This window comes from Schistocerca cancellata, chromosome 6, assembly GCF_023864275.1.
Source record: "Schistocerca cancellata isolate TAMUIC-IGC-003103 chromosome 6, iqSchCanc2.1, whole genome shotgun sequence".
NCBI lineage: Eukaryota > Metazoa > Arthropoda > Insecta > Orthoptera > Acrididae > Schistocerca > Schistocerca cancellata.
The window spans coordinates 289,918,278-289,931,131 of NC_064631.1; the positions used below are offsets into that span (position 1 = coordinate 289,918,278).

The following is a 12,854-nucleotide window of genomic DNA, read 5'->3' on the forward strand; positions in this document are numbered from 1 at the left end:
TCACAGAATGCAATTGGTTGTGTCTGCAGCCAACTGCATGCACTGCCTTTAACCATAGCATCAATGTTGGATCTTTGAGCTCCCAGAACGTGACCTCACTGGATTGCTTGCCCACTTCTCATGACCCACCCAACACAGATAGCAAGAGGAACCATCACTTGACACTACTCCACATGCAAGGTCAAGAATCATTCTTATTTGATTCACCCTCATACATCGATTCCAAATCAACATGAGGTGGTAACTATTATTGTTTATCGCTGGTTGCATACAGCTGTTTCTACACTAAGAAAGTGCACTACTCTACTTACTATAAACTAGATTCCTTATATAAGAAATTGCACTACTCTACTTTCTATAAACTAGATTCCTTATATAAGAAAGTGCACTACTCTACTTACTATAAACTAGATTCCTTATACCGATACTTACATAAGTGATGCTGACAATGCTGTGGTGGGAAGCGTTAAGAACTCCTTATACCTCATCTGGAATGCCTGCCCTACTGTGATGATTACGTCCTGAGCCAGTCCTCCACCACATTCCAGCACATAACAGGCACGCCAGTCATTGGCATCTTTTGCAACATACGCTACAAAATCTAATGTGTCCTACAACATCAGCAAAACACATGAAAATGCTTCATTTTTGAAAGGAAAAACTAGAAATTTTTGTGAAACTTCTTGAAACTACAAATTCTGCACAACTACACATAAAATGATTTTTGTAAATAACCATGATACAAAGAAGTACTACAAAGGAGATGTAGATGAGGAGAGCAAGAGAGGATGGGGCATGGGGAGGGAGGAATGGAAGTGAGTGAGGGAGAGAAGGATATACATTTTAAGCCTTGATATTTTTTAGCCCATTTATTAACCAGCTGTTGATTCTACCCAATGATTCTGTCTGCTTTTCTAAATACAGGGTAACAGGGAATTTGTGTATATCGATGGCACATCGACATTTAGCTACACACTTATAACCTCATCCCCTCCGCCATACAAACACATATCATTTCGAAACAGTGAATGATGGAGAATAATTGGTACCAATGCCAGCTATTCTCTGTCCACTCCAGTCACAGTGAGGAAAGAGTCACTGCATCTTTGGTTTTGTTCACACCTAATCTCTTATCTTATTCTTGCAATTCTTATGCGAAGTCACAAAGGGAAGTAGAGCTGATGAATAATCTGTTCTGAATCCCATTTTCCTCAATTTATTTCAGAAGGTTTCACAAGAGCATCTCCTTTCTTCCACCTGCTCCCATTTATGCTCACTGAGCATCTCTGTTACATTTCTTCTGGCTTGTAACAACATGTTAAAATACTACAAGCACACATCTGAATGACTTCAATGCCTTCCTCAAATCGTCATGATATGTATGTTAAACACTTGAGCAGCAATCTTTAATTGACCATACAAGACCTCCTCTTCTTGTTTTCTTAAGAGATTCCCTGCAATGTCCAAGTATTTTCCTAATTAAAGCTAAATGCTATCATTTTAAGTATGTATGATCCCAGCTGCATGCAATCAAAATGCATCACATGGCTCCAACAAATTTTCAAATTGTGACAGAAGAACTTTCATTAATTATTTTATGCAAATTACTTTTCTTGTATAAATACAGTACAGGAGCGAGATATAGTCTGAATAATGGCTAGTACAACAGCCCACATAATATGCTGAACACCATAAGCTGACAATTATAGACCAGAAGATGCGTTCCTGACAAGAAAATTTTTCTACAAACACTATTTGTAGATTTGTAGATATAATCACGGAGGCGTTTACAAATATGTCTTAATTTCCTTGAGTGGCAATTATTCAAACACAAAGGCACCCTACAGTTTTTAAATCCAATAATACTCACTGATGTCACCATTTATAGTTTCTCATGACTCAACACACTTGATGTTATCACAGCTATGATTAACAGGGCTTACAAGTTCCTCTTAAATAAAAAAGGGTCACATAGTTATCTATACACATTCACAAACATCACACGTGTTGGGAGGGAGGGAGGGAGGGAGGGAGGGAGGGAGGGAGTAATGAAATGAACATGGAGAGATGGAAAGTTGCAAGTTACTGCCTTGTCCACACCAAGGTCTTCAAAGATGGAGTACTAACATCTGAATATGGATGACAGAGAGGATTAGCTATGGCAATTATGGACAAAAGTATCAGCACCCATGGGGAATGTAATAATTGTGCAACCTCACTCAGTTAATAGAATACAGTGACAAAAATGTAAACAGAATAAGAAAATTTTGTGGTGACGAAACTAGAAAACATACATACCGTGTCACCACCAGATGCAAAAGAAATTCGTGGCATATCATGTGCAGCAATAATGCGCCCTGTTTCTAGGAGAGTTAGCACCAGACGTGAACTGGACACAGTTAGATTCACATTGGAGCCAGCATAGTCCATTACTGGATGTTCTGCGATTGCTCGTTGTACTCTTTTCTCAACCTGTTGGCATGCCAATACCAATTGTAGATGACTGTTGCAGATCATCATATTTAATGTGTAAACATTGTGTCAGAAGTACAGTGATGTTTGAATTCAGCCCCACATTTGTAACCACTGAAAGTTAGATTCCTTTTAAATCTTCATAAATTTTGAAGAATCCATTAGTTTTAGCCTCACCATCATATGCTGTTTGGTTTATTGACACAAGCTGAACATTTACTTTAACATTATTTTATTTTGCAATACTAGCCAAGTTTGCCCCATGGCCATTTTCAAACAGAAATTTTTGTGAATGATGTATGTGACATCATATTTGAGACCAATTGCTTTCATATGGGAGCAGGAATTTATTACTATACACAGGTCATATTTAATTGTATATAAATCTAACATTATGGTGGTTTCACCTTTGTCTCATAGGTAATATGCAAGGGGAGTTTATAATGCATTTGATTCTTTTGGATAATCATCCTTTGGACAATCACAAATGAATGTACAGTTCTCATAGTTAACAATTACAAATGAAATAATTATAAACAGTAAAACTAAATAAAAAATAGCTGCAGAGCCAGCCTGTATATTTTCTTCCAGCAACTTGGCTAAAGCATGCAACCAGTACAACATGTGGGAACCATCTCATTGCTGTCACAGCTCGGAGGGCCATCATCCCCAACCACAGAGAGTAGCAACAGGCGAAGCAATGTAAGCCAAAACCTAGAAATCAGGAAATTGTGTTTTCGACTTATAGACAGCTTTGCTGGGCTGAAGATGATTCCAATTCTCATGCAACCACATGATTGAAAGTACTAATGGGCTCATGGCAGTTCACCAGCCCTATTGATAAGATTTAATTTGAGTTGTAGAACCCAACTGAATTGTATTTGCAAACAACAGCTTGCGTATTTGTTTTTTATATGGAATTCTGGAACTTCTATCTTTGGTGAGTCTGGTTCTAGTTTCCAAACTCCTGAAATACTTTTCCAGTGCACACAGTTTACTCTGTCATTATTTATTAAGGTTCAGAGATTAATCGAGTGAGAGACTAAACGAATGTCATCAGCATACAAAAATTTACAACAGAGTTACTGCCAGGTCATAGGTATATAGGTTGAACAGTGCCGTGCACTCTTAAGGATATGATGTGTCTTCATCTCAGCTATGGCTATCGTCTGTCCTTCATGTGGCCACTCCAAGGAAGATATCTGAGTAGGATATGCAGAATGCTTCATGGAGATGATATATATTTAATGGGTCCAGCTGCGTGTTAACTGTAAAAGTTATCACAGAAGGCAGAATTTGCCATGAGGATGCCAAACTGCATTATGAACTGCAGATCAGCGGTACCATATTCTCCTCATAGGTCAACTTCAATTTAGCTGTCAAATCCATAGAGTTCTCATGTCATTCATTCACACACAGTTGTCTACAAATCCCAAGATAGTGGAGAGCCTTCAGGAATATGTAAAGAATAAAAATATACATTAACATGCAAAGCAGTCAATACAAGCTGCTCCTATGAAGCATACTACCAGACAGTGCTAATCTACTCACACTGACAATTAGTGGAATTACTTCTGAATTACTTTACCAGAAATTCAGTTATTCTGAGAGAGCACCAATCTTCCTATTACATAACTATTGTATGTAAATAATACTCCATACTAAGTACTTATTGTAAATTTGCACGGAATGTTATCAGCTATATATACTGATGAGCCAAACATTATGATCTCTGTCCATTGCAAGACTGAATACTACGTGGTTGTGTTCAGGGTACATGATGTGGTAAGGAAAGTACACAAGCAGAGCAGTGATGAATGGGGAATCTTTCTAGTGACAGTATGGGCTACAGCTGGGGACATCCACTGACATAAGAGACTTTTACAAAATGTATACTATTATAACCTAGCACTTGGGAGCAAGCATCTTGGAAACTTGCAAGCTTGTTGGCTGTTGGCATGCTACAGTTGTGAGCATCTATTGAAATTGGCTGAAAGACAGTGAAACCATGAGTAGGTACAACGTGCTGGACACCTACACATCACAGAATGCGGAGGGCAAATCTGACAGAGTACAATAATGGTTTAACCACAAGTATTTGAGTGCACCAATCTGTGCATTGACGAACATAATGGGCCTCCACAGCAGATGAGCCAACACATTCCAATGTTGATGCAACAGCATCCTCAATTATGACTGCAGTGGGCACAGGCCATCCAGACAGGACTGTGGACCAATGGAAATGGGTTGCTTGGGTGAATGAATCGCATTTCTTGTTACAAGACACTGATGGTCATGTCTGAATATGCTATCATCCAGGTAAATGGCTGCTCAAAACATGCACTGTACCACATATGCATGTTTGGGAAGGGGTGGGGGGACTATATTACACTCTGGAGACATTCGTCTGGGCTTCTATGGGAACTACGGTACTAACTGCAAGCAACCTGACAGCTGTGGTCTACGAGAACATTATTGTGGATAACCAGAACCCAGTGGATTGCCACAAGGACAAAATTGTGCTACAGTGGTTTGAAGAGCAAGATAATAACTCAAGGTGATGTCTTGGCCACAGAATTCACCCAATGCCCGAGATGTTGTTCAAAAAAATTTCGGGCTTGCAGCCAGTCGTCGTAAACTTCATTGCACGGTATTTCGGCTGGACAACTGCCAGCCATCTTCAGGTGAGCTGAATGAGGACTGATGAAGACGTTCTCCACTCCGTCTTATGTAGTGCGCTAATAGTACTGCTGTGCATGTGTTGCAGTCATGGAGACAGAAGGGCCACGCCGCCCAGTGACAGTGCCCTCGCTGGTGGAACTACAATACCTTCAGCTGCCGTCAGTAGTGTCGCTGGCAACAGCTATCGAAGTCTTCTAGCGTCTTCGTCTCGCTGCGGCCAGCGACAATACCGACAGCAGCTGAGTATTGCAGTTCCACCAGCGAGGGTGCTGTCGCTGGGCGGTGTGGCCCTTCTGTCTCTGTGGCTGCAACACATGCACGGCAGTACTATCAACACACTATATAAGACAGCGGTGAATGTCTTCGTCAGTCCTCGTTCAGCTCACCTGAAGATGTTTGGCAGTTGTCCAGCCAAAATATTGTGCAATGAAGTTTATGACGACTGGCTGCAAGCCCGAAATCTTTTTGAACAGTTGATTTGCCGGAAAAATTTCAAATTTTATGTCTGAGATGTTATTGGGCACTAGCTCCTACTCAGAAATCACAAGCCTCCAATTTGTGCAGACCATGTGACCTGTGCATAGACATCTTGTGCCACATACGCAGGAAACCTGTCAGAGAATTGTCATATCTATGCCACGCAAAACCGTCAACATTGCTTTTAAAAGCAAAGCAAACAATTAAGCAGATGGTCAAAATGTTTTGGCTCATTGGTGTATATATGGGTGCTTAAAAACTACTCTAATATGAACGTTTGATGTAAATGGAATTTACATCCCATATTCAGATATTTTGAAAGATTATAGATGTGGCTAATAAGGTGTTCTTTCGATGCGGTGTCTAATAGCAACTTGTTATGAATTTTGTATCCTGGTAAAGGATGCACACTGTGTATATAAATTATTTCTACTTCTGAATTTTACAGTTCATCCTAAATTCACATTTGCTATTAACCAATACCATTAGAGAGTAAATAAACTTGGACCCCAAGGTCACTGAACAAGATTTTAGGTGCCAATTTTATACAATATTCATATTGCATAATTTTGTAAAACAAAAACTTTTTAGACCTTTGTTACACTGTCTCTGAAGGTTATACCATAGGACAGTGCTGAGTGAAAACCTGTGAAGTATACTAACTCTTCCATCTGCAGATCAATGCAAGGAGGGTGATTTGCTAAGTTCAAAGCAAGCAGAACTGAGATTTTTGGTTAATATATCCACATACTTGTGCAGTGTCAGGTTATCATCTACACTGATACCTAAGAAGTACTTTGTATGCCCATTGATGTCAACTTCTGTTACTTTTAAGTAATCTTTATTTGTTTGAAATCACATAATTAGGCCTTGAAATATTAAGGGTTACAAAGGTTTTAAACTCTTCACTGACAACCAGATGTGTGCCTGTTTCTCAACTGCATGGCTGTTACATGATTGTCCTGGCTGTGTCTTGTATGGACGAGTTCATATCCTAATCAGTGTAGTTCTGTTATTACAAACATGGCAGTCTTAAGATCTCTACAATGCCTTTTGTGGATCATTTACACTGATGTGACAAGAGATTTGGGATACCTCCTAATATAATATCGGACCTCGATGTGGTAGAGACTCAAAAAGTTGTTGGAAGTTCCCTGCAGAAATATTGGGCCATGCTGCCTCATCAACTGTCCATAATTGCAAAAGTACGCAGATGCAGGATTTTGTGCATGAACTGACCTCTTGGTTATGTTCTATAAATGTTTGATGAGATTCATGCTGGGCGATGTGGATGGCTGAATCATTTGCTCAAATTGTCCACAAGTTTTTCAAACCAATTGAGAACAACGGTGGCCCACTGACTTGGTGCAATGCAATCCAAAAAAATTCAATCGTTGTTTGGGAACACTAAGTTCATGAATGGCTGTAAATGGTCTCCAAGTAACCCAACATACCATTTCCAGTCAATGATCAGGTCGACCAGAGCACCCAGTCCATTCCATGTAAACACAGCCAACACCAATATGGAGCTACCAACAACTTGGACAGTGCCTTGTTTATGACTTACGTCCATGGCTTCGTGGGGACTGTGCCACACTCTAACCATACCATCAGCTCTTCCCAATTAAAATCAGGACACATATGACAAGGCCACAGATTTCCAGTCATCTAGGATCAGTCAGGAGCCCAGGAGTGGCGCTGCAGGCACTCTTATCAGTCATCTGCTGCGATAGCCCACAAATTCTTCCACACTATCCTAAAGGATATGTTCATCGAATGTCCCACACTAATTTCTGCAGTTATTTCACACAGTTGAAGTCACTAATAATTACCTAAATGGAATGTGTCTAGGTCCAACTACCAAATGACAGTCCCGTCTATGCACTGCCCTTTCATACCTTGTGTATGCAATACTACCTCCTCCTCTATATGTACATATCACTACTCCATGACTTTTGTCACCTCACTGTATGTATGCAAAGGACAGGAGTGGCCAAAACTGAACACCAAAGACTTAATATTAAATCTTGCCTTAGTCCAGTGGCAAATTCGTTAATGTAAACCTCAGTTTTCTGTTCTTAAGATACAAGTACATTTTTACACAAGGGATCCTTTTAACATTGTAATACTTCAGTTTCACATTAATTTTTCTTGTTTAGTTCTACCAGAACAGAGTTCGTGATTTCATATATTGCTTTCCCCATAGAGAAATCTTTCAAGAAGCCAACCTAAGCAGCTATTGCAAGATTATTGTCAGAAACGTGGTTTAGTATAGTCTTGTAAAGTACCAGTTTTAAAAAAGCAGTGACATGTACAACACCAGCCAGCAGCTACACTGTGGCACATGACATACTGTGTGCAAATTTACTTCCTCTACTTGCAAAACAGCAATCTGCTGTTTCAGGATGGACTATCTTCCTGCATCTTTGATTCAGTCAGTGGTCCTCAATATGGCAGCAATGGTGGACGCTCGCTTTCTGGTAGTGTTGTCACATGTTCAAAGTCACTGCTATATTCAAATGAGATATTTCGGTTATGGCATTACGATCTTCATGTTCCCTGTGTAAGCACTTATTTTGATCTGCACTTCAGGACTATGATAAAATGAAATATGAGGGTTATGAGGACATCTTCATACTTTCGGCTGCTCAGTGTAGGAAGATCATCTTCAACTTCATATATAATGTTTGACATGCATCACAGGCGTCCGTACCGAACAAAGAAGTGCATTAATAATTTTTCAGTTAGCCTAATCTTCCAGACAGGTGTAAAAATCTATAATCTTTCACCTGGAGTGTAGCTTTTACATTGGTGTTTGGCACTGTAACATTTCATGATCCTTGTAACAGGTGTCCGACATCCATATGCTTGGTAGCTGCAATACTTCTTCAGTTCAGAAGATGAGCTATTTGATGTAATCATCTCTGGCACATATAGGATGAAACAAACACAACTACCCATCATTATTTCAGCCTCTTGGCCATCGACCAGGAAAAATCACAAGAAAATCTATAGTGTCTTACTTTGCTGTGCTGTATTCAAATGACACATCAGGCAGTATCATACCCTGGTCTCTGCTTGATATCTACGTTTACTGATAACGTATCTGATAACATCTTACTAAAATATTTGATTTGGCCATTCAACGGCAGGTGATAAGACAGTTGATACACTATGGACAATGCCACATTGTGAAATTACTTCTGACACCACTCTCAACTGAAACACTTTTTAATGATCCGAGAACATTACATGTGGTGCATAACTTGGCGATTTCTGGAGCTTTGGCAGTTGGTACAGCCTTGGTGACAGTGTAGCATGTCACACAGTCAGTGCACACTACTCTCAATTTATTTCCATCTGCTGATTTTGGAACCCTCCCCAGCAGGTCAATACCAATCTGGCAAAATGGAACACCTGCACGAGGATTGGTACCAGATGTTCTGCAGGGAACTGAAGCATTCACTTCCATTATTGTCCTTCTAACAGTGGCTTAAATAATACCTGACAGATCAGTATACACTTGGCCAATAACACTGTCTTAAGGTTCTATCAAAAGTCTTCCCAAATCCCAAATGATATGATGTCGTAGCATCATGCAAAAACTTCAGTATTTGGTAATCCATTGAGGACAGTATAAAATAGTAGACGGACATGAAGTACTTAAATAATGATAATTGAGGCCAACAGCTGTACTGTAATCCAATGTCATTTATTCAAAACATGTTACCAATTTTGATGCCAAAAAGCATCATCTTCAGGCCCCAAGCATAATCTGCCATCAACACACAAAACACAATGACAGACCATCAGAGTCTTAAAATGAAAACTAACTTATAAAGCCCATTATGCCAGCATGTGCGACCAACAAAGTCAAGTACAACAGGGCCAAAATCAACTGGATTCCGTATCCTCTTAGCAGTAAAAAGCTCACCAATGGTAAGATAACTCAAAGACTTCATTGTGGCTAGCTCTAAATGAGCTATAATGATGAGCATTCATCTCTGTCCATTGGGTCATAATCCCTTTCAACTAGTATTCCAGTTCTTCATCTGATGTCCCCTTTGATAGCTGCTTCTTTCTGTAAGACCTCTATGGATCTTCCCTCTATTGGCTGCAGTGTTCGGCAAAAAAATGAAATGATCGTATGGCATTGTTGGCCGGGAGGTAATGTAGTTATGACTGGAATATAATGAGCACTGTTAAGCTCCTCCAATGGATTCTGCAAAACAACAGCTGCCATCCTTGTATTTACATTATTTTTGTATGCTACATGACACTGTATATCTTACAGTTCAGTTTTTTGTCTCTCCAGCTGACCTGATGGACCCTTCAAGATCGTCATTCAGGAAAAAGCCAACTGTGAATGGCTTGCCGTATAAATAGGGTCAGAACTCAATGATTACTGAAAGCACTCTTTCTCAGTCAAAGTTACTCTTCTGAGACTTGGAAAGTATTCTGGAGGCACCAGCAATCGCTCTGTTGGCAACTTCCTTGGACAGCACTTATCCTGCAACCATTAGCACCAGTGTGAAGTTCCATCCCGGAATCCTCATTAAAAAGTGCCAAAATTTGTGAAAATGACAATGTCTCTTTAAGGATCTCTCTTGCTCTTCATGTCAATAATAACTGGTCACATCATGCAGAATGTATACTTTATGAAGCATATGAAGTGGTGCATATTCCAAAGAAGCTTCTCATCAAAAATGGGTCAAAAAGTTAGAATATTTTTTACAGCTCTTATTAGTTTTTCTAGATCAGGGTGGTTTCCGTTGCCATCAATTAGCTGCAACAGAATTTTATTTCTTTTGGTTGACAAAGAAATACTTCTGCAGATTCATGTGAAGATCTGTGTTACGGACCCATTTCAACAGTCATGTGGCTTAGATATTCTTCAAGTGTCTTCGAGAAAACAATGTACCCAGGCAGCAAAAAGTTGGGTTGTCTATTTAAGAAACAGGTTGTCCGTCATTTGTTCAAAGGTCATTGGAGCATTTCACAGACCAAATGGCATAACTTCGTACACACAGAGGGCATCAGGTGTAACGACCTGCCAGTAGCCGGTCTGTGTATCCTCAGTGATTTAAGACTTTGCTCTCTTTGGACAGTCTAGGGCATTGCCAATTAGTGGCAACAGTTACACATTCGCTTTGTGATTCTGTTCAGCCACTGGTAATCAATGCAGAGACACCTGCCCTCTTGCAGTATCTTCTCCATTTCCTTCTGAAATATTTGGCATTCAGCTAAAGTCCTTATTGAGTAACTATATATTTATCTGGGAGGGGGGGGGGGAGGGACTGTTTTGTGTGTGTGTGTGTGTGTGTGTGTGTGTGTGTGTGTGTGTGTGTGTGTGTGTGTGTGTGTGTGGTGTTTGGTCTGCCTTGTCTCCTCTTTGGACTTGAATGCACCCAAAGAGAATGGCAGAATGGCAACACTGTTTCTTGATCAGGCTAGGATCTATTGGGGACAAGACAGCAGATTCCTCAAATAGACAGTGGGTAGCAAAGCATGATTTTTTTTCCATCAATGGCACAAAGCTGACCCTCCTGGACTGGTTCGGCTATCTGTACGCACATATGTTTAGGAACAAATCACGGCTGTTTGTGTGGCATTAATGAGCCAGAGCTCTCGTAGTCCATTTGTGATAGATATTATCATCACTTGCATATAAATTTCTTTGTGGGCAAGTACCTTTTGTGCCAGAGCTTTAGAGTTCAACTGAGGATGCAAGTAGTGGACTAGAAATTCTCTCAGTTATGAGGGTGGGATAACAATGTTTTTATTGTTATATAATTGCTCAGAGTAATTGTTGGGTAAACTTGTTGAAGTATCTTTGACAATATGGAGCTTCAATCTTCCAGTGTAAGATTGTTGCAGAACCCCCCCTCCCCCTTTGTTGATAACATTACAGCTATATCCTGGTGAAATGATAAATATGAAAGGTTGTGTTGTGTATGATAACACAAGAGACCTCTCATAACACTGGTTTCTGCAAGGTGAACATATTTTCCACTTGCAACCTACAGCACAATGGCCTTTGAATCTCTGAACAATCTTCAGCTGCCGATGATAAGCATCCAATATCACAGAAAATGGCACCTCAAGACAGGTTGATCATTGATGATGAAGTATTTTTTTTTTTTTTTTTTGTGGTTTTAGGGCGCACAACTTCAATGGTCATTAGCGCCCTGACGACGTTAAGAATGCACCGCGAGGCACAAGTTTAAAACAACAACTAAAAGGGAAAACACGATAAAAGACAGACTGACAGGCATAGGATTAAAAAACAGCATCATCAAAATGTCCTTAGAGAGGTTGGTCAAATTGATAAAACGAAGAACACGAGCAACTGCTCGTGGCTCATCCGCTAAAATGGCATCGAAAGTACTTGGCAGGTTACGATCTAGACGCAGTGTGTTAAAATCTGGACAGGACATTAAAATGTGTCGAACCGTCAGCAAGTGCCCACATGTGCAGAACGGCGCCGGCGCAGCCGTCAGCAGATGGCGATGGCTGAACCGGCAGTGTCCAATTCTTAACCGGGCCAAAACTACCTCCTACCGCCGAGAAGGGCGTGAGGAGGACGTCCAAGCCACGGGAAGAGGTTTTATGGCCCGAAGCTTGTTGTCTGTAAGTGCAGCCCAATCGGCATGCCACAGCGATAAAATGCGCTGGCAAATGACCCTGCTAAAATCGGACGAAGGGACACAACAAGAAGCTGTCCGAGGCTGGAGGACCGCAGCCTTGGCCGCGGCATCTGCAGCTTCGTTCCCAGGGATACCGACATGGCCAGGAACCCACATAAAGCTAACCGGAGAACTGACGTCCACCAGCTGCTGAAGAGAGCGGTGGATCCGGTGTACAAAAGGGTGAACCGGGTACAGATCACTGAGGCTCTGGATGGCGCTCAGGGAGTCGGAGCAGATGACATAAGCAGAATGTCGGTGGCGGCAGATGTAAAGAACAGCCTGGTAGAGGGCAAAGAGCTCAGCTGTGAAGACCGAACAATGGCCATGGAGCCGGTATTTGAAACTTTGTGCCCCGACAATAAAGAACACCTGACCCCGTCATTGGTCTTAGAGCCATCTGTATAAATGAAAGTCATGTTGATGAACTTCGAACGAAGTTCCAAAAAACGAGAGTGGTAGACCGAACCGGGGGTAACCTCTTTTGGGAGCGAGCTGAGGTCAAGGTGAATGCGGACCTGAGCCTGGAGCCAAGGT

The 12,854-nt window shown here is 40.9% G+C and overlaps 1 protein-coding gene across 2 annotated transcripts in view; it reads right to left on the minus strand.

The window, feature by feature from the left end:
* The window catches only part of LOC126191590 (SHC-transforming protein 1), a 113,181-nt gene that overhangs the window by 63,911 nt on the left and 36,416 nt on the right, over positions 1-12,854 (minus strand). For both annotated transcript variants that reach the window (XM_049932535.1, XM_049932533.1), the window contains exons 5-6: positions 2,299-2,472; positions 433-611 (exon numbers count right to left, since the gene is read on the minus strand). In XM_049932535.1, coding sequence (XP_049788492.1) covers positions 433-611; positions 2,299-2,472 — 353 coding nt within the window. The remainder of the gene's footprint in view (positions 1-432; positions 612-2,298; positions 2,473-12,854) is intronic.